At 47.1% G+C, this 22781-nt stretch overlaps 1 protein-coding gene across 1 annotated transcript in view; it reads right to left on the reverse strand.

Moving 5' to 3' along the window:
* The window catches only part of VILL (villin like), a 36000-nt gene that overhangs the window by 11212 nt on the left and 2007 nt on the right, over positions 1 to 22781 (reverse strand). The window contains exons 2-9 of the mRNA XM_018067706.3: positions 11500 to 11581; positions 10262 to 10336; positions 8015 to 8211; positions 6056 to 6164; positions 5622 to 5732; positions 3771 to 3970; positions 3605 to 3683; positions 2159 to 2257 (exon numbers count right to left, since the gene is read on the reverse strand). Of these exons, the coding sequence (XP_017923195.1) occupies positions 2159 to 2257; positions 3605 to 3683; positions 3771 to 3970; positions 5622 to 5732; positions 6056 to 6164; positions 8015 to 8211; positions 10262 to 10336; positions 11500 to 11568 (939 nt within the window). The 5' untranslated portion in view covers positions 11569 to 11581. The remainder of the gene's footprint in view (positions 1 to 2158; positions 2258 to 3604; positions 3684 to 3770; positions 3971 to 5621; positions 5733 to 6055; positions 6165 to 8014; positions 8212 to 10261; positions 10337 to 11499; positions 11582 to 22781) is intronic.

Below are 22781 nucleotides of genomic sequence, written 5' to 3' on the forward strand. Positions count from 1 at the left end.
CTCACTGAACACAGTGGCTTGACCAAGGGCAGGATTCACCCCAAAACTTGCATTCAGAGTTACAAACAGAGGTGACTGCAAGCTCTCACTGTAGTATCCATGTTTATTTCTGTCTTTAGAGCACTGAACCCTACCCCTACAGCCTGACCACTTGGATCACATCCTAAAATTAATCTCTACACGGCTCCTTAGTCTTGAAGAAAATCTCACTCAATGGGTGTAATGGAAAGCCTCCTCCTCTATCTCAGATAGCTCCATAGATGGCTCCTGGTGATGGATCTGGGAGTGGAGGGGAAGGAGCAGTGATGGAGTGTACTCATGATCCAAGAGCCTAGTTCAGTTCATTGCTTTTCTCCAAACTTTTTGTCCCTCTCCAAACCAGGAAGATTGGTACATGACAGAGAGCATGCATGCCAAGGGAGAGAAGGGATGGAAGCAGCTCAGCACCCCAGAGGTGTGTTCTGAAGGGGCTGAACACTCAAAAATCTTTTTTCTTAATTTTTTTCCCCCTAAACCCACATTATTTCTTTGCAATAGTGCTACTACTGAGCTAAAAGACCGCTTCAACAGAGGTGCTTGATACAAGAAGACACAAGAGAAGGAAGAAAATTATCTGTGTTCTGCCACAATGCCAAAATCCTTGTTCAGTTTTGGGAACTGCTCTTGTGTTTATCTCAGCAGGCTCTAGGATGACCAAACGTGCAGTGCTGACAGCCGTGGTTCAGGGAAGGAGCCTGACTGTGGCTTTCTGAGCATTCATCTTCTGCTGTAAATACTGCAGCCATGCACTACCCCCAGGGAAAAGCAGAGCAGATGGTCCTCCCAACCCTCCCACCTGCCACACTGAGAGAAAGAGATATCTTTTGTTCTGTGTGCGTAGCTCAGGGCCAGAGTTTGCAGAGCTCATTGCCTACTAAAAAGGGTTTGAGTTAAGGAGCACAGAGGACAGTGAAACAAGTCCTGAGGCAAAGTTTTTTTAAGCTTTTCTTCTCTGAGACAATAGGTGCAATCTGTATTGAAGCTGGGTGTCTCCAGGTAGGGCCTTATTGAATGTGGAACCATGAGGTTCAGTATCTCCTGGTTAGATCTCATTTAAGATGAAGCCATTTATGGTCTTCCCATAAGTAAACAGATAATCAAAAGCTAAGTTTCTTTGTAGCCTTCACTTCAACATGCCAACTTGTAAAAAAATACCAAATGTCTTGCTTGCTCAGGCTCCCTCAAGGCTATTTTTTTTCTGAAAGGAGGAGTTGAGGCATGATCTGCCAGGAAATAACCACATGGCAGCTCATCTGGAGGAGCCAGGGCACTAGGCTGGTGTGTTCTACCCTGTCATGAGCCCTGGTCTTGCCTTAGGTCGACCAATCTGAATTAACAGCTGCTAATAGCAGATCTCTCTCTACCCAGTGGAAGAGCCCCATATCACATCCAAATTCACACACAGAACCTGGGCCCAGCCCCACTGGTGTTGTGGAACAGTTGTTAGCTGTAATGGAATTGCAGATGAAGCCTATACATAAAAGGTCTGGCTTTTCCAGAGACTCCAAGTAAGGGAGTTCCCCAGTGACTTACCCAAGGCACTACTCTTGGTTAGAACACAGGAGATGCCTTTTGGGGTCAGAGCAGTGTTCTGTGCTGCCTGGGACAGTGGCACTAGGAAATGCTGTTCAGTGAGCAAACATGAGCTCAGTGGCTCATGTCCTCCAGTGTGACCCCTTCTCTCTCCCCAGCATCCACAATATTGGGCCATGGATCTTAGAGAGGATACAAGAACCCCTTTAATATCTTTCCATGCACCTTTTGACCATGAATTTGTCTAATCCCATCTCAACTCTGCTGATATTCCCTGACTCCACCATCTCTTGAATCAACAAATTCCAGAAGTTCACTATTTACCACACAACAAAGTATTCTCTTTGATACTTTTTTTCTTTAACTGATTTCTTCCTAGTTTTAGTGTCAGGTTTTAGTCCCAGCACAATTGATGACTAACAATTTTGTGTTTGCGTCATCATGCCTCCCTTAGACACATAAATTCTGCCTCTGTTATTACACAGGCCAGCTCCCCAAGACCTACACTTAATTGTAATTAGTGGCCAGATCCAGATCAGCACATATTAACCTCCCACGACATTGTTTGCACAGTATTACAACTCACCACAGCTCGGGTGAAGGCTGCTTTTTTCTCTTCTGGGCTGGAGGCTTTTCCTCTCCAGACGTAAATTTTGAAACCACCTTGGTCTAAAATGTAGCAGTCCTGAGGTGAAACGTGAAAAACAGGAAACAGAAAAAAACAGACGTGAAAAGCTCTGCGCAGGCAAAGGCCATCATTTGTAGCCTGCTCAGGCTGGATCCTTCTTGAAGATTTGGGTTAGATGCAGATCTGGCTCATTTCCCTGCCTTGCAGAGCCCTAACCCTGGTGCAACCATTAGCAGAGGTAACAGAGGATGGATTTGTTGTGGTTCATAAATGGACTACAGCTACCACCAACCCCACAGGGCAGGGGTTCACAGGTACACTGACTTTGCAAGCACACCTGACCCAGATGACTTCTAATTGTAGTGAGTTAAAATATGTATTTTTTTAGGCGTTGCTCCAAGCTGGCTATAACTGTCTCACAGGTGATGTTCTCAGACCAACAGAAACACCAGCCCTAAAAGGGAGCAGCAGGAGGGGTGCATGCTGAAATATCACCCTCAGCCTGCTGTGCTTCAGCACTGCTGCTGGTGGTGCTTGTTTATGCCAAATCTGCTACTAAAGGAGCAGGAAAAGTCCAGTAAACCTCTTCTGCTTGACTATTTTGTGTCCCTGATCTGGAGCCAAAAGTGTTGCATTGCTGTGAAGGCAGCAGAATCCCAAACCCAAAGGGGATGAGATGTCTGCTGAGCAGCCCATCTGCAGAGTGCTGGTGCTCCAAACACGCTGTGTGACCAAAGGCTTCTCATTTTTCAGACTGAAGTTTGAAAAGAAAAACGAAGTATGTCTGCAAAGGGAGACTGAGATTTAACAAGGCTGACACCAGGGGGAATGAGGGAGGGGGAACCTCGCAGCACAATCATGTTTTGGAATAGGCTGGTTTGCACTGCAGAGAATTAAGGGTGAGCAGTTCTCTGCCAAATTTTAGTCAGAATGAAAGTCTCTGTCTTCTGAAAGTGTTTGCACAGAGGGTCTGTAAGGAATCTCCTTCCAGGGTGGGTGACTGACACCAGCCACTTGCTACAGCAGGAAAACATATCTCCCTGGTTTTCTAAGCAGAGTATTTATTTGCTCTGGATTCAGCAGAGGCAAGGCTATCCCTGAACATCAGGTATTAAGAAGCTTTAATTCCATCTGGAATTTACTCCTGGTAGGCAGCTCTCCTTCACTCTGATTGCCAAGCCAGTATAATCCTTGGCTGAGAGCATCAATTTGCCATCTCCGGTTGGAACAGCTCCAATGCACCACCTATCTCTGGCTCCTGAGCTGTCCTAATGATGTCCCTGAGTGGGGCTGAGCTGTTCTAATGATGGAAGGAAACAGGGTATCCCACTGAAACAGGTGCTCAGCTGAAAACAAAGCGGGCCACAGCACCCTTTTCCCGCTGTAAAAGCCTCTGGCTCTCACCTCGTGCTGGAGCAGATCCTGTGTCAGGGGCCGGGTGGCGATCTCCTGTACCACCAGGTCGTTGTCCTTCTCATAGACACTGAAAGACACAGTCACCGAGCAGAGTCAGCCTTCATAGTGCTCGCTGTGAGGAAGGAAAGGGTTTGGGGCACATCCCTGGACTTACTGGTAGAGCCGGACGTTCGCCTTCTGCAGCTCATCCGCCTTCGTGTCCGGGATGGCATCTCGGAGCTCCCCACGCCTCTCTCCCAGCACCATCCTCATGATCTGCATCAGGTCTGGGGAGTCCTTCTCGTTGTCAATGATGCCAATCTGAGCACGGCCACCCCTCTCGCTGTCCCTGATGCTGCGAGCCAGCGCCAGACCCTGCACACGGATCAGAGGGGTAAGTCCTGACACAGACAACAAACTCACTGCCCCAGACCTGCAGCAAAGACTGAGCCCAAGCCACATCACCACAGCTCTCCGAAGCTTCTAGTGCCCTCCAAATTTAGCTATTAAAAAAGCAGATGTGTCTGTAGTGTCTGATTATTAACTAACTCTTAGGAAAATATTGCTTGTTATAGTCGCTGGATGTTGCTCCCGCAGGGCACAGGCGTGTGGGAGCCACAGCAGGCGTTGCCTGTGTGTGTGACTGCACATCAGCAGGTCCAATGGTCTTGTGGGATGGTCTGGGAGAGAGATGCACACACATGCTGAGGACAGTGAGGCAGGATGCTGCAGAGCTGCGGGACCCTGGGTGCCCCGCAGTGACATTTTACATTTAAATGCTTCAAGTGTTCAAAAAACACGGATGTCTTCTGTGAAAAAAGCAGCGTGAAATGTCAAGCAACTAATTAGGCTGAAATTCCCATTTTCCATTAAATTATTTTTTTTTCCCCATGACTCTTACTGCAACAGCTTTGAAAGGTGCCTCTGTTTATTAGACATAGGAAATCACCTGCTCGCGGCCTGAGATGAACCCAGTGGCCATCCCTCTACCTGCTCCCCCTCCTCTGTTCAGTGTTGCTTTATCTCTTCTACATTACCCACAGGATCTTCTCCTTTAGCCACGGAGCCCTGAAAAACCACATTCCCTGTGAAGCTTCCCCCTCTCTTAGCTCATCAGGGGACACCACGTGCAGAGCAGACCCACCTGCCTTTAAATGTTATAATGACAAGCTACGAGTTTGGCCACCAGCTTTGCTGATTGCCCACTGATATATCTTGCTGTGTTACATCTCTGTATCTTGGTTCCTCTATCAGTAAAATAAGGATAATGATCCCTTTGCAAAGTGCCTCAAGAGCTATGGATCTGACCTATGAGCACCTGGGTTATGTATTCCTACTTGTCTCATACTGACCAAGCCAGAATTCCTTGTGACACTGTAAACAAAAAATTAAAACTAATCTGCCCTGGGGGTAGTCACTGCAGCTAAACCTGCTGGTGTTGCTGACTTTCTAATCCTACAGCATGCAAACTATAGGGCACAGAGGGATGGAAATAGACTTCCCCAGAGGAAGCTGGATGACTTTCCAGGGAGAGAGCTAATGATGGGCCCACAGCTGCCTGTGAAACCAAGCTGAGGTCTGAACCAGAAGAAAGCACTTCCATGTGCCTCTAAAACGAGCAGATGAGGAAGTAGAAGTTTTATCATTATTTTCTCTGTTCACAGAATCGTAGAATCAACCAAGTTGGAAAAGACCTCTGAGATCATCAGGTTCAATCCTTGATCCAACCCCACCGTGGTTACCAGACCATGGCACTGATGCCACATCCAGTCTCATCTTAAAAACCTACAGGGATGGTGAATCCACCCCCTCCCTGGGAAGCCCATTCCAATGTCTGATTACTCTCTCTGTAAAAAATTTCTTTCTAATATCCAATAATTTTCTTCCCCATACCCAATCATCTCAATGCTGCTGCTCTTAGTAAGATTTTCACTGCGCAAACACTGAGCATTTTTTCCCTATTTTTTTTCTCTCCTGGCATTGAAAAATACCACCAGTAAACTAAGTGGCCTCAGCCTGTACTCACCCTGGATTTCTCAGCAATGCTGCAGCTGGGTCCATTCCACTGAATCAGCACTTTCCCAAGGTCCAGCAAGAAAACATCGCCCTTATTGAAACTGTCCCAGGAAAGCGCTACCTGTCACGAGGAAATGAAACCATCTGGCAAACTGAGGAGGACAAGAGCTGCAGGTGACAAATCACAGCCATTGCAAACCTGTCCCTGGGATGTAAGAACAGGTTTGCAATGACAGGCTCATCCTTCTGCCGCTCAGCTACTGGCTGTGCCCACTGGCTTCTCACATGTAATACCAAACCCCTGGGTGAGGTCTTGAAAACTATCCTGGAGTAGAAGTCCTGGGGCAGGGATGAGATATCCAGCAGGAAAACCTGGCTGAAAATGGGTGTAGGAGGAGAGGCAAGGAGAAATGATCCATAAGAAGAGAAGGGTTTTCTTCTCACCTCTGTGGCTGACACGTGCTTCTTCCCCTTGACATGGAGAAGGCGCTTGATGTTGTACATGTTGGTCTCCACATGCTTAAATCCTGAAGCCACTCCTCCCTTCTTGTAGCTGTTTTGTAGCAGAGAATAAAGAGTTAGAGCTGGTTAGAAAATACCTTCCCCTCTGTCCTCTCAGAACATCCCAAGCTTTTGGTGACAACTAAAAAATCTAGAGCAAAAATAACCTCGAAGTCCTAAAAAATGGATTGTGAAATGCTGTGTGGTCAGACCATGACTTCTCACAGTGCCCATCTGCCTCTTATGGGTCCTGTGTTGCTGCTATGCATGGAATTATAGACTCATAGAATTGTTTGGGTTGGACAAGACTTCTAAGACCATTGATTCCAACCAGTAAACATCCTGGGAGAAGATCAACAGGTAGGTGAGGGCTGGCAGTGGTAGCATAACACAACCAAACTGAAAATCCTATTAAAACCATGGCACTGGCAACTCAAAATTGAAAATATTCCATAAACTTTCAATTAAAATATGAAGCAGACTTTGCAGAAAACAAACTTTCTGTTAACATTTGGTTTTCTCCAAAATAGTTATTCTATTAAAAGTAACTTAGATAGGAAACTGTTTCCATAAGCAAAATATTAAACAGGTACAGGGCTCTGTCTTTCTCTCAGACTTTATCCCCCAAATTCTTTCTTCCATCTTTGAACACACACCTTGCAACAGTCACTGTTAGCACTGTGTCACATCACTGCATGATGCCATCCCCTCCCTTCTGTGCAACTTTCACACCTTGAGAGGACACAACTCCCCAGGGAAGTCCCAGAGCCTTTATAATGGATTTTGGGTAAGTCTAACCCACTTCCACATATGCTAGACCCTTTTAGAAAACAGATCCATTGTTCATGCTACAGTAATAATTGACATGATGTCATTGCCATTTATGGGAGAAAAAGAGACAATTGCTGTTTATAGTTTTTGCCATGTGGGTAATATATGTATTTTATCACAGCTTGGGAGAGACTGGCAAATATGGTCAGCCAGTGATTCACAGCACTTTAGACTTGTTTAAGATATCCACAGAAGGATGCTCTGGTTATTAGTCCACCTGCCAAGATGTGGAAAGAGAAGAGCTTGCTTTAATTTCTCATTCTGCCTCAGACTTCCTGGTTGACCATAGGGATGTGGTTTAGACCAAGATGAAGTCCAAATTATAATTGTTTCAGAGGCAGACAGGTTTCCAAATAGACTGTTTATGAAGGTCTGAATTTCAGTCCTTCATTGTTCCTTACTCATCCCTAGACGAGGTTAAAAGCACTTTTCTGTCTCAGAAAAGTTCTGAGGAAACTCATGAGAGGTTGTAGAAATCCACAAAGCAGAGGTATCTCAAAAGCCAGACTGGGATGGAGGTATTGACTCAGGATGGGTTTTCATCTGAATTTTTTTCAGCTGTTTAAAATCAAGGTACTTAGGCTGTTTATTGCCAAAGAAGACCCTTCTGGAGGAGAGCTATTGGAGTTCTTCCAACAACCCCAGCATGAACAAAGACCACAAGATTAGATTCTTTTAGATTACAGAAGTTCAGAGTCAAACTTTCCTTCCACTGCAGGAATATTACTCCCAGTATGAGCCAAATCAGCACTTCAAGGTGGATATTAGTCTGAAGTGCCCTGAATGGGCACTTTAATCCAAAATGCGAGGAGGAGAGGAAGGAAGACCCCAGGGTGAACAAGAGGGAGGTTAAGATGCAATTACTGAAAATATCTGGGAAAATGACCAGTAGAGACATGATTCCAGACTCAATGTTACAAACAATTGTTGGAAAACGGGAAACTTTTGTTCTGAATTTTAACCAGCTTCGGTGCCGATACCCTTTTATTCAGGTTTTTTTGAAATGCTGATGTCTCTGAGATGTAGAAAAGCCACAACCCACCTTGCTGCAGGGTATTTTGAGCTACTCACATGATGCCGTTGCGGAAATAGCTCTGGAAGGTCTCAGACTCATGTCCCTGGACCTCCCGGTGCTGCACAGGGCTCCCCCCGAGCGCGTTGTCCAGCTGGGTGACGTACACGGCTGCAGCCCCCTGCTCATCCTGGGAGGAATCCTTCCCAATCCAGTAATGCAAATCCACAGCAGTGCCACGAGAGGTTCTTTTGGTCTGGGAGAGGTGGGAAAGACAAGTCAGGATGAACTCACAGTCCACATATGTGTGTCTCAAATATCACTGGCCAGGGAGACCTGACAGAACCAAGTGAACACAGAGCTCTTTCCTACTTGTGCCCTTCTCCTGGGCAAGGGTAGAGAGGATGGAGCCTCAGATATTCCTTGGGAGCTCGGCCTGGAGCTCTCCTTAATTAGGAGAGCATTTATGGATTTTGGGTACATATTGAACCGAAGGATGTTTCTGTCTGATATTCTTTCATAGCTCTTTATCGAGGAAAACCGAGGACCTGTGCAACTACAAAAATTAATGCGTTCAACCTGTCCCACTTTTGTGGAGTTTTATACTAAAACTTAGAGCAGATTCTTCTCATGGATCACCTTTTGAAATGTAATGCACACTCCTATTTATTTGCCTGGAGATACTACCCTTTCTTTCCTGTTGTCTTTCTCATGTATCACACGACGTAGCAAGACAAACTGCATCGGAATTCCTGCTGACTTGCAAAACAGACACAACTCCAAACGAAGCTGAGCTGGTGTGTGCATGCTGAGATTCATCTTATTACAGAAAAACCCAACAGCCTAGAAAAAGGAGGCAAGGGGGCTGAGGAACAGGTGTGCTTAGTGTTACATGAGCTGTGCCAGTTATTTTTCAGCGCCTACTGTGTTAAACCCCATCGTGGATGCCTGGGAAAGGCAATAAAAGCTCATTTTGTAAGCTGGATTTGACACCGAGTTCTGTTTATTTGCTTTGTGCACACAGTGAAACACAGCAGAAGAACTTAAATAAAATACAGCTCAGTTCCTCAGGCATAGATAATTAATTTGCGGAAAAATTGCTCCGTTCAATACATTGCTGTTGAAGACGATCAAAGTCCCATTGTCCTGAGGACAATCCTTATTTGGAGAGACTCCAGTGAAGAAGCAGAATTCACAGATGAGTATTTTTACCTTCCTGTCTTCAGGGGTAAAAGAGGCTATTGGGCTAATTAAGGGCTCTTCTACCTGGGGAAGCTGTTGCAACAGAAGCCGAGCCTGTGAGCATCAAAATCCATATTTATACTGACAGCTCCTTGCAAGGTCACCCATATCCTGCTCTAAGCATGTCTTTGGGTGGCTGCAACCAAATCGATTTAGCACTCATAAAGGCATGTGCATGGTGAATTTGAGCAGATCATCCTGTGGTGCCATCCCAGCCTGACATACAGCAGATGTGCACTTGGTTATTGTGGGGTAGTGGAGGCCTTGCTGTCTCTTCACTGACAGGGGATGTTTGCAGGAGGGACACTCAGACCCAGGAAGTGGGAAATGCTTCTGGTTTCCACCATGTGGATGTTTTTTTGATACAATGGGACCTGGATTGCTCTGTGCAGATGAAGAGATTTGGAAGGAATCCTAGGAGGTGGGTGTAACACATCATCCTCCCACTGAACTTCAGAAACACAAGGCAGTTTGCACAGCCCACAGAGCAGGGTTGGTTCTCAGAAGTCCCTCATGCTTCTGCCTAACCTGGGTTCAGCTGGTTGCAAGCAGGTCTGGACCAAATTTGGGTGGGACTAATGACATGTCCTAATGGGGACATGAGAAGGGCTGTAGAGCCTCTCTGCTACTTACATGACACATGACATGGAGCACCTTCATATCTCACAATACCTGCTGAAAATGAGACCCTCCAGCTGGCCACCTCTCACATCCCCAGAGGACTCCCATAAATCATGCAAATGTGGGCCTTGATTCAGTTTGCCAGGAATGCACTGGCCATTCTTCCATGCCTGGGCATGACTGAATTGATTAGAAGATAAACACTTTTAATGAACTGCTAAGTTAATGGTTCCCCCGTACTTCTGGTTTACTAAACAGACAGTGTTGTTGCAACAGCCACGTTCAGTTCATATCCATGATTAGATGGTGAACACAGGTGCACAACCACTTTAACCCACAGTGCTTTTGCCATCAGAGAGGGTACCTAGGAACCAAGTCAGAGCGAAAGAAAAAGGGCTGGACCAGCTGCCTAACACAGACCAGTGTTTGCTAGTCTTACTTACATGCAGAATGATGTAACAGTCTCCTTCAAAAAAGGTCCCATAAGCCTTTTCAGGTACAGGAACCATCTTCATATTCTGTAAGGAAATCAGTGTTTGGGTCATTGCTGGAACTTAAGAGCCAGAAGCTGATGTGTGTGAAACAGGACAGCTGAGGTGTTCAAAACACTCAGGTGACAATCAGGGTTTGGAGAAGGATGAACCAGCAGTGCTGAGGAAAGGCAGAATTGAGGACACTGATGCGCCCCTCACCCCTCCAGACCCTAATTGCACACTTCCTCTGGCTCAAGTGCATAATTATCCAGCCATGCCTGCCCAGTGCAGGTGCCTGGATGTGCCACCCACTAGTCCACGCTCAGCTCCTGGGCTGGAACTGGCCCTGTGGTTCCCTGAAATTAGAGATATGCATTCTTCTGGTGTCCTGACTTGTTTCCCAGCATACCAGCTTGACCCTTGCGAACCCACATGGCTCTAATTACAGATCCTCTGGAAAGCAGCTTAGTGCAGCGCTTTGGAGAGAAATGGAAAGGCAAAGATTGTGACATTTGGAACACAGTTGGAACTCCCATTTTGAAATGTGTTGGATCCCCTTCCCACTGTTCCCCTGAGTGGACTTTGCACCTCAGTCTATACCCACTCTCATTGCAGGTTAATGGTTCCAATGTTCTTGGTGAATTAGGACAGAGAGAGGCAGAATTGAGCACAGCCCAGCTCCAATCCAAAATCAAACACCTCCACAACCAGAAGGTGAACTCAGAGGTTGCAGGATTTCTCCTTGCAGTGACCCAGAGTAAGGAAGACAAGAATGATGTAAAAAGAGGCACCATGGAATGCCTTTGTCACAAAAATAAGTGTCTTCCCCGTGGCAGCTGCTGGTATCGACTAAGGCTACCTACGGATAACCCATCTTCTTGGTGAAACAGGGAATTTCTGGTGTGCTAAAGCAGTCTTGCATTGGTTCCCAAAAGAAGCAAGAAAAGCCCTCTGGTGCTGGAGGAAGAGTTTCAGTCTCACCACATTCCTGTTTCCTTAGTCAATGTTATCATCCCCGTTTTACAGAGCAGGAAACCAAAACAATAACATGTGGAAAGTTTCATAGGGAGACATTGGGTCTTCTATTTCCCACTGTATCTTATCTGTAAGACCCTCTTTTCCCACACAGATTACTTCAAGAATACCTCTTCCATAAAACACCCCCCAGGCATGCAGAGGACATGTGCCATCACTGCCCCTTGTCATACCTCTATGCCCCATATCTGCAGTCCCAGCTTCCTCTCGATGGTTGGGAGATTTGTGTCACTGTCTGTCATCCTGCGGTCTGAGCTGGAAGGCGAAGGAAGAAGAAAAACCAAAATAACTATATAATTGGATACAGCAGTAGGTGTGCTGGTCAGCTGGGCTCCTCTGACTCACTGGAGGTTTAATACAGATCACTCACACCTCGATGTGTCTTTTTCTCTCTGATGACTATCAACAGTTAAGTGGGATGAACCCCCATTCCCAGGCTATCCATGCTCATGGGGGGCCCAGGAAAGATTGGATAGGATGCTGCTGTTTTGGTGGGGGATTATTTTCCTCCAATGTGAATAGGCAGAAAGGATTCACCAGAGTGCTGGACTTGACCTCAGTACTGCTTTATTCCCACCATGGCATGAGGGATGGAGGTGTGGCAGGATAGTCCACCCTGGACAGACCTAAAATCCAATAGTGCATACTATGCAAGCCATCATGCAGGCCATCATGCAAGCTACCACGCAAGTTCAGCTGCTGGCACCAGGCTCAGGTCACTGTCTTGGTGTTAAGTTATGCTAAAACCATCCTGATTCACCAGACTTAGAATATGCATCCTTTTTTGAAACAAGATGTGACAGATAAGCGAGTCTGAGAGCTTGTAAATCTTTGACTACCAGTCCATCATCACAACTATAAAACTTCCATATAGCAGATTCTTCCACATACTTCCTTGAAGTGTGGAGCCTCTCCTGCCTCTTCATGGTTACTCCCCAGGGGTTAAGAGAGAGATCTGCCCGTTATCCCATATAGTGAGTTATATCAATCTCTACTTAATGATTGTTTCTTTTGCTAGCTTCGATACAATTGCTTTAATATAATTGTTTTACAGTGCACTATATTACTTTGTTACATAACACTTTACTAGTAGATTTTGAGGTGTTTTTTTTTTTTGCTTTCACACTGCGTAGTAAATAATTCTGATTAGGATCTTTTGTCTGTTCACCTGTTTGTTAATTTGTCATAATAAATAATTCATTTATATAAATCAGTTTCTGTTTTGCCTTCATTAAAACCTGTGGGACAAAGCAGTTTAATCACACCTCTATAATTCCTTTAAATTTAAACCGTTAACGCAGTCCGGGGCAAAGATGGGATTCAGCCGGACCTAAACCCTTCCCTGAGAAGGAGTCTAGAAAGCAAGGGAATCCTTTCTGCACCTCGAGACTCACTGGCAAGGCTCTACTCTTTAAAACTTTGTCTAAGCCTTCCCCTCTCCTGTGACAGGAGCCCTCCAGGAGACCTCCTGGACCAGTGGCTGGAGGTCAGGGCAGGTTCCTGGCCCTGGGGCACTGGGAATCCGGGGAATGTAACCTTTCTTCTTCAGGACGAGATTCAGGTCTACATTAAGACAGGTATCTCAGGTATCTCAGGTATCTCAGGGCAGGGCACCAGGCCCTCAGCTCCATGAAGGTCAGTGGAGACACCGCCAGCACAGTCAGCAGAGCACATGGAGCGCCCCAGTCCATGACCAAGATGTCTATTTTACAGGTAGCTCTGCAGATTCCTAAGCTCTGCTGCCTGTATGGGGAAGAGGTAGGTTTCAGGTTGCCCACACAAGGGTGTCTGGGAACATTTGAGATGGTTTTGGTGCCTCTCTTGTGGGTGGAGGTCTCCCATCCATCCTCATGTCTTCCAGCAGAGAAAAGAGGACCTTTTCTCACCCTTAGCTATGCCCCCTGTTCCTACTGCTGAGCTTTTGCTCAAGAAACAACTTCTGAACCCAGCTTGTTTACACAGCAACCTCCTGAAGCAAATCAAATCCCAAACCAATGTACATGAAGACATGGAGTTGTATCCTAACAGAGCTGGCTGTCCCACAGGGCATGGCCAGTGCCCCCCGAGCAGCTCAACTCTGCTGCAGCAGCCACGGGACAGGCTGTGTTTGCATAAGGGCAAGACCCATACCAGCCTTTCCCTTGTGAGTCAATCCTGCTTACAAATCAAGGCCCAGCCTCGAGAGAACACACGGCTCACTGATCCCTGTGCCTTGCATTCATTTGTCAGTGCCCTCGACTTGCATTTGCTCATGACAGACCGAACGATTGTGCTGTGTTAAAAACAAAAACAACAACTCGATTGACTGCGTTTTCTGCTCTGTCCTGGGATGAAAAGGCTGCACTGACTGTGGGCCATGGCCTCTCCTGCTCTCCTCTGCTCTGCTGTAGGAAGCTACCCACAAGAAGGAACAGAGCTATCCATGGCTGCCCAACGTGGCACAGCCACTGAGCCACGGTGAGATGGAAGATAAAGGAAGCTATTGCACAAAGCCATGGAAGCAGCTTCTTCCGAAGGAGGGGAAGGACAGAGACAGATGGTCCCCTGCCAGAAGGCGTATTTATTGTTTGTTTTACAAGGGAAGGGAGAGATGTGCTGCACTTGGCACCATGAGCCATAAGCAGTGTTGGCTGTCCTGAAGAGTTTGCACACTAAGTAAGAGCACAAAAATTGCTGTTCTATGTAGGAACATTGGTCCATCCAGATCTTCCACAGCCCAGAGCTGCCACATCCTGGCTCCTTGCACAGGAAGATGCAGGGATTTCCAGGGATGTTTTGAGCACAGCCCCAACACCCCTCTGTTAACTGAGCAGGGAGCCACAGTCTGGCAGCACTGGTAACAAGAGTCAGACATGCTCACTCCTTCCTGAACACAGATAGGTCTGTAGGACTTTTGAAGACTGAATCTATGTAGCCTTGTGTCCCTAGCAGGGGCACATTCAGCAACTTTCATCTCCCTCTCAGGTCCTCCAGATACCTTCCAGGCAAGAAAACAAATAGCAAGGACAAAAAAAAGATATTTTTTGCCTCAGTTCCCAGAAAGGTAATTGAGACCCACACAGATTACACATCAGATCCAGGAAGATATTTCAGTGTCCACAGAGGAGATGAGATATACAGTGTTCTGGATGGCATCCTGACTCACCTACTGTGGAGTCCAGGGCTATCAGGAACAGAAGCCAGAAACATGATCTCAGTCCAGACCCTTAACCAAAAGACCTCTCCTTTCTTTTAATGTTGCATTCAAAAGGTCCCTATCAAAGAAAAACCCAAGCGAAGCCTCCTCCCCTCAGCTATCTTTTTAATTTATTTAGGGTTTTTCCTTCCAGCGTCAAAACAGGCAGAACCTGAAAACAAAGCCAGTGAAGAAGACGTTTACACTTGAGGGAGTGAAGTTTTTCAGCCACACCGACACTGCTCCCTGTGGAAGGAGCAGGCATCCTGCTTGGGAACAGCGCAGGGAAGCGGCAGCTGGCCAGCTGTGAGACACAGCTGGATATCCCTGCTTCCCCCAGCACCCCAGCCTCTCCTGGAAAAGTTAACCCGGAGGATACTGGGATTCCTCTGACTACAGGCAACTGTGTTGGACAAAACTCTCTGAAAAACAGCCAGCAGGTTCCCAATCAAACCCTTCTGACTCAAAACGGGGACCTTGGATCTCCCTGGCTCCTGGGGCTCCTTTCTCTGTCTCAGACTTGCCCATTAGTGTTGGTCCTCACTTTTCTGGGAAATGCTGTCCCTCCCTTCCTCCTCAGCAATTTAGCTGGGGGAGTGTGAATCACAGTCAAGGTTGGCTGTTTCTTTGGACTTTCCAGCTTCTTTCAGCCGGTGGCCAAGTCAGAAATAATAGGAATATGACTTATATAATCGAGCAGCTCATTTCATTAATGATTTAATGTGGGTTTTTAATCAGATGATCCCATAATTCAACTCCTGTCCAGACATAAAATCCAGTATTAATGGAGTGAAAACTTCCCATCTGTTCTGAAACCAGGAAGGGCAGACACTTTTCTAATTTAAAAAGAGAAAAGTAAAAAAGGGGCCGTTAAGAGGTTTGGAAGGTTCACTGTCTGGGGCAGTTCTTGCCTCGGTCAAACCAGTTTTGCCCAGCACCAGGTGAAATGCAATTTGGCGAGAAGTGTGAGTCAACCACCTCTGGGGCAGGAATTCACAGGGGAAAATAACTGGTTATGGGGATGGACATTTGCTTCCTTGTACCCAGACACAGCTTCACCTGTGAAGGGAGGAGAGGCACGGGTAGTTCACCTCTTTGCCTCCGCATTAGTGACACTCAGCTACACCATTTCCACTTCCAGGACCAGCTGTCCTACTGCCACCATTTCCAGGGACTCTCTCCACGGAAAGAGGAGAAAAGTTCACACCATGAAGGTCGGCTGATAGGTGGCCACTGTGTAGGAAAGGCGACTTCTGGCTTGCAGCTGATCTGCTGGGTCATCACCCCTTGGTTAAGATGCTACAAATTAAGCTGCAAAGAACAAATGCTGCTGTTGACTGAGGGCAGAGGACTTGAAAACAGAACATCAGTGGCTGGCCTCTTGACTGGATGCTACTGTCAGGACAACTTGGAGCCTCCAGAGCTAAAAGCAAAGCCTTCCCATCACAACTTAGGCAAAAAAAGCAGGTGTGTCTCTGTTACACCCACTCCCCTTCATGCACTGCCAGAATCACAGCAACTCTCCCGCTTGCTAAACACAGTCCCTATCCCCTCTCCCACCAGCACAGTGTGGGGAAAAGCTTTGCCTTCAGGAAGGACTAGATGACTAATTAAGTGTCAAGGTCACTCCCAAGGCTGGTTAATGATTAATAGTTGGGATGGAAGTGCCAGCAATCAGTGCTTCATTTTGGTCAGCCTGGCCCGTGTACGGAGCCCAGACCTAGCAGGACATTTCTTCAGGCAGACTCTGGCTGTTTGGTTGGGGAGGGAAAACCAGGACTCAGAAAGGGGGACAGGAGAACATTTCAAGCTCCCAAAGTACGTTCTGAATCCAGGCTGGTTTGGCTTGTCTGGGTTTTGGCGGCACACTTACGGGGCTGTAGTCGCGGTAATAAAAAACCCCAGTGAAATGACTAATGCTCTGTACAGCTTTGGGGAAAATAGGAAGCAGCTGTGGCTCCAGCCTTTCCAGGCTGAAAGGCCTAATTATTGGGAATACTTGGACTGGCATTAGATGAGGTAAACCAGGGCTGCTGAATTGCTTTCATTGTCTCCATTATAGTTGGGCATCTGGGCCCAAGTAGGTGCCATGTTTTGTTTGCAGAGCAGAGAGTGGTTAACTCTTGTCCTGCCCAGAGGAATGAAATTCAGTGTTGAATTACCTTGTGTGGCTCACCAGCTACAGCTTGGGAACAGTGACTGTCTCTAGCAAGTGACTGTCCAGAGTACAGCATTCAACCTGTGCAAGTTGTCTTTTATTCTTCCGTTGCGGGAGGAGAAAAAGCAGCTTGTACCTCACATGGAAGTGACAGGCAGGGAGGTCCAGCAATGGGGCTTGTCTCCTGTCTCATGTTGTCACACACTCAGAGCTGTAATACCCTCCTCCAACCCATGCTGGATGTTTTGGAATGTGGTGATGAGGCAGGGAATGGGATATGTGTTGTGGGGGGTGGCAAAAAAAGGAAAAAGCCCAGTCAGCTCATCCTCCTCCTCCAAGTCCAGTGAGATCCAAGTTCAGGACCTTGGTATGGCTGACATGACAAGGAGAAAGCTCTGCACAGACATGCCTGGCTGACCACAGAGAGCACTTCAGCCTTGCTGGAAAGAGCTGTTGCCTGGCAGCTAAACTTACGTAAAACAGGCCTTGAAATAAGATGCTATTTCTGATCATGGTGGGCAATTAAACATTGGAACAGCTTATTAGGGAAGCTGGAAGGCTTGTCTTTACTTAATGTCTTTAAAATGAGATGGCTAAACGGCCAGGATGTGCTCTCTGGGCTCAGCTCCTCGGGGTCTGTGACCACGAGCCCCTGCTCAGATGCTGCACTTCCAGCAAGATGCTCCCTCCCATCAGTTTGGCATTAAGGCAATAACAGGGATTGGCCCTTGTGCTTCAGCCACCTCCACTGGTCAGAAAAGATCCCCCATCCATGCTGCCAAATCATCTGGGTGGATCATGAAACGGGTTGAAGGGCTTTCTTGGATTTCTCTTAAGTAGCACTGGATTAAAACTTGAGATGCAGTATTGGATGGGATGAACTAAGACTGTGCTCACCTTCTCAGGGTCAATGGCTCTGGAGACAAGAAGGAACCTCAGTGGTTTCAGGTGGGCAGGTTTTCCCTTTTTCCATGAATGGCTGCCAGGGATCACCACACCACATGTCATCCAAGCAGCTACCTGGCATCAGAGGTGACTGGTGTTTTCTGTTCTTTGCTCATGGGGCAAGGGCTGAGGACTGAGATGATAAAGTCGGTTTAGGATTAATGTGAGTGAAGAATTAAGAGCCTGGGATGAAAAGAACCACTGAGAGGATTTTATGTTAATGATGGGCTCTCAAACTGTAAGTGCTCTACAGCCCGAGAGAGGTTTGAATTCCCTATTCAGTAAATTCAAAGGATGCAGAAACCTGGATTCACCTAGCCAAGTAATTTCTCGGGTTCTGAAAGACCAGTAATCATTCTCCCCTGTCTGACAAAAGCTGACCAGTGTTCCCTGGACCCAGCTGCTGTCTCTTGAATCATAGAAATTTACCCCCTCTCCAACTACCATCCTAGGCATTATCAAGAAACAGACTTTCATCTTAGTGTGTCTTCTTATAACCTGTGCCTTCACCTCCTGTCCATTTCTGGCACCTCTGGCTTAGTAGCTGATACTAAGTCATTCCCAGAAAGCCACTGGGGCTGTGAGCTTTACCTTTCAGCTCATTGTGAGCAACAGGCAGGTGGACTTAACACTAATCCCCCAGTCCTTCCATTGATCCTTACATAAAAGCAAAGAACACAAGGAAATACCAGGTTACTGGGAAATACCCCCCTTCCCAGTTGCAACAGCCCTCAACCTGTATCTCATCTGCCTCTTTGGATTCCTCAGAGGACATCTGATTTAGAAGGGAAGGCATCTCATGATTTATCTCCTCTCAGTCTGACTAGTCCCTGCAGCTGCATTTCCACCTGCCATAAATTCTAGTTCAACACCTTGCTCCATTCAGGAAATCTTGCTCATCTCTCCACACCTCTCTTTATGATCCCCCTTGTCCCTCTCTGTTTATCTCACTGCTGGTAGCATTCCAGCAGCCTGATCTTCAAGCAGATGGTCTTGGGAAACTGATTTGTAGGAGCAGGTTTGTTTTTTTTTCCCAAACTGCTGCTATTTCTGAGTCCTCCCTCTGAAGTTCTAACAACCCACTATTTTTCCTGGGAATGGTGGAGCCACATTGTCCCAGGAAACTTCTCACAATGTAAGAACAATGTCCTGACAATTAAATCAGGGAGCCAGCCACAGCTCCCAAGTCATGTGGTCTGAGTTTCCACATTCATCACTCTGGATGCAGAGCCCAGTGCTCAGCAGTGACTGGCTCTGGAAAGGGGAGAGCAAATTGGCTGAAGGTGGGGGACAGCAGCCCTTGGTGTCCTACAGAGAAGGTCAGGGCACCCACGCAGCTCTTGACTGGTTTCTTGAAGTCCTCCTTCCCCAGGATGTCTTTGAAAGCAGCAGGCTCTCCCAGGCAGGCAGCATCTCTGCAGGGTGAGGGCAGCCCCGACAGACTCAGAGCTCTCAGAAGCAGCAGCAGAGGCTGAGCTACAGTAACTTCTCCCCCAGATCAGTCCTTGTGACCGATAACAAACTCCCTCGGTGCAAACCCACCTCTCTCTGAAGCCCCGTGAGATAAAAACAGAGGCACGGGAAGCTGTTAAAAGCCCTCTGCACACAATCCCCTTGCAGCAGCATTGCCCTGGTGTGGTGCCAGGTGCTCTTTTGTCAAATAATAAACTCCAGCTTGGTGCACAACTACTTCAGAGGTATCCACTGCTCCTCCAGCTCCTCTCCGTGAGGTCTTCGAGTCAGCAACAGCACGGAGCCATCCCAAGGGAAAGGTGAGCAGGTAGCTTGCCAATTCATCAGGAACAAATCTCTCCTCTCTTTCAGTTCTTTCTCCCCTAGTGAAAGGGAGAGATTCCTGGCTCAGGACCAGCGCTGCATCCGAAGGCAGGGCTTCGTGCCACGGGGAGGGCAGGAGACGCACGCAGAAGGAAAACAAAGCTGAAGCCATTTTAATTCCTCTTCCTGGCTTCCAGGGAAGTGGTTCAGGTTCTCTCTAACTAAGTTCTAATTACCCACCACTTCCAAGAAAAAAAGTTATGATCCTCTCCCACATCAGCACTTTAACAGAGCATTATTTAACCTCATGGCTGCAGGTAAGGAAAACCAGAGCTGAGGCATCAGGGAGGAGAGAATGTGTGTTTGTTCACCTGTGCAAGGCCTTCCTGAGCCCTGGGGAGCACCTGCACTTCAAAAGCTCACAGGAAGTATGTGACAGCTGGAAGTTGAGGTGCAATTCTCAAATGAAGGCATTTTCTCAGCTGAAACTGAGGAAAGGCCACTGCTTCCTCTGCAGATTTAAAAGAGCCTGGAGGAGGGGCAGGAGAGGGGGATTAGAGGCTGGGATTCATCCAACCCAGTTTCAGGTGCTTTAGTCTGAGGAGGACTGCCTCTGGGGGGTTTCCCTCATCCTGATGGTTGGTCTAGGGCAGATCCAGTGACTCTTGGTCCCTGAGGGAAACTCTGGATGGAGAGCCCAGTTGGCCACGCTGCCCTCCAGCTCTCTCAGAGTGTGGGGGCTCAGTCCCACCCACTGTGCCCCAAGATTTTTCTGGACAGATCTGTCATTGTGAACTGAGACAAATACCTCAAATAAAACCTCAATTAAACCCAAGTACCGGTGCCCACCTGGTCTATCCTTCTCAAAAAACAAGTCCAAGAGTTACAATTTTTGCTGCTGCACATAACACTTTCCTATTTATTGTAAGAATTCACACATGTATATATGTGCACAGGTGTATGTGTGCAAGATAAAGAACAGCTTTTCCTGTTGCACAGTTTAATGAGTGCAGTTGAATAAGCCCTTTCTCTCAGGACCTTTGTTTGATGGTGATGGAGCAGGGGTGCTGCTCTGGCTCCCCTCAGACCAGCCAGAGAACTACTCTCCAGAACATTGACATTCCAGTGGAAAGCAGCAAAATTAATATTAACTACAGAAAGGAAGGGACTGTTTCACTTTTGTTCCAGTTCAGACCTGCAAGCGTGACATAAAACTTGGGAAGAGAAAACCAAGACTTTTGGGAAAAAAAAAAAGCAAGCAGGTTTCCATTCTGGATTGCAAACGAAATGACCTGGACCTAAGCAGGGTGCTCCATAGGCAACTCTGCATTTCCATTGCTGGCTCGGTGAGATGTAAAGGATTTTTTTAGGGAGAAGGTTTGTTTCTTGAGCTGCAAAGGACCAGTCACCTGCTGTGTATGTTGGCTGACACACCTGTGATGAAAGACACCTGACTGGTGTCAAGACAAGTGGGGACCAACCAACTCAACCCAAGCTTCCACTGGGACAGGGTGCTGAGCCAAGATATGAGTTGCTTTAAATGAGCTTTAAGGCCATGGAAAAAGAGACAGCCCTTCACAGGATCTCCTCTCAATGCAACACCAGCACCACATGCCTTTTTGGTAGCAGTCACCCATACTGGTGTTATCCTCTAGGCCTGTGTTCAGCACCATGCACATGGTGTGTTTATCACTGTTTCATCCAGCCCTTCCAATCAGGATGGGCTGTGAGGTCGCTCTTGGTCCTCCTGTGATTTTGGGGGTGCCACTCAGCCTCCACCTGCCTCTCCTCACTCTAAGTGACTGCTCCTTGAGGAGCACCATCCTTCCCAAGATGGTTTTCAGTGGTTCTTCTCTGTTGTGGTAGGAAAAGGATCCAGGAAAACAATGGGGCAAATGGAGGTGGGGTGGATGACTGGGAATGATGGGAAGAGGGACATGGGGCAATAAGGAGGTGTAACTTTGCCCCTGTGTGATGGGTGGTGTTGGTACATCACCAGTTTGTGAGCCAAACCCTGTACTGCCCAGCTCTGGGGCTCCTGCAGCAAAGTCCCAGCCCGTGGAGATCTGACAGTCATAGAATCATAGATTATCCTGAGTCTGAAAGACCCACGAGGATCATTGAGCCTCACTCCCAAGATGTGCATCTGCCACTTGCTTGGCATAAAAAGTGAAACCAAGTCCACACAGGACCACAGCATGTGGGCATAGGAAGGGTGTGCAATCCCCCCCTGGGCAGAAATGACAGCCAGTGTGAGGAAATGAAAGCAGAGAGAGCAGCATGTCACCTGCACAAAGCCAAACGAATAAAACACCCCTGGAAATACTGCAAACAGCCTCAGAAATAGTCATTCCTCCAGGACTGACTCTTGCACCCAGAGCTGCCAATGGAAGTTGTGTCTGAGCACCGTGAAGGGAACCAGGCATCTGAAACACTGGGATGGGTGGGATCAGCTCATATCCAGACAGATATTCCATAGCAACAAAGTACAGTAATTCAGGCTCCAGCACACTCCCAAAGGGAAGGTGGGTATCTAGGTAGTCCCTATAACCCAAAAAAGAACATGTTTTCTAGCACTGCCTGTGTCTTATCCTGTTCAGCCGTTTCTGTAAGAGCAGTTTTAAATAAAGGGCCAGACACAAACCTATTCTTTCATGCCAGGGCATGGCAACAGGACATTTTTAGGTAGAAGAGGTCGACTGCTCTGAATAGCTCATTCCACAAGGAACTGCCCAGGATGGAGCTCAACCATGCAATTTAGCATCCCCCACGCCTCACGTCTTTGACGTGGATATAAGGTAATAACAAGTTCCACTGTTACTCTACCCAGCACTGCCTCAGATAAGTCTGAATAGGCTCAGATAAAGATGGATAAAAAATGGCAGGGTTTCTGTTTCAAGCAGAGGCCCCTGGAAATCAAGGCAGATGGAAATCAAGATGCACATCATCCAATGCTGGAAATTAACATTACATTGCACAGGACTTTTCAGACTGAAGGATACCAGAGACTTAGCGACAATATTCACCCCTTTTTGCATTCCTCTTACATCCAGAATGGGTGGAAATACAGTAGAAATGTATAATCATCCAAGATAAACCACAATTAGGCTCATTTCCAGGGCTGTATTATATGGAGAGAGAGCTCAGGAAAAGCAAGGTTTTAGTGAGTTGTGGGAGAGTGTATCCCCTTGTGACTGAATGATTATTTTCTCTGAGGGGTCAACAGAAGCTAAAGAATATACATGAATAAACAGAGAGATGGAGCCAAGATATTTTGGGTGTGTCCACACTGGAGTCCTTCCTTGTGAAGGTGGACTTTTCATATATGGAAAGCCCAATCTGTGGGTTTGTTGTTCCAGAGCAAATTTCAGAAGGCTGCAGAAGAGCCCATTCCCTGCGAC

This window comes from Manacus vitellinus, unplaced genomic scaffold (assembly GCF_001715985.3).
Source record: "Manacus vitellinus isolate BGI_N305 unplaced genomic scaffold, ASM171598v3 scaffold_12_pilon, whole genome shotgun sequence".
Classification (NCBI taxonomy): domain Eukaryota; kingdom Metazoa; phylum Chordata; class Aves; order Passeriformes; family Pipridae; genus Manacus; species Manacus vitellinus.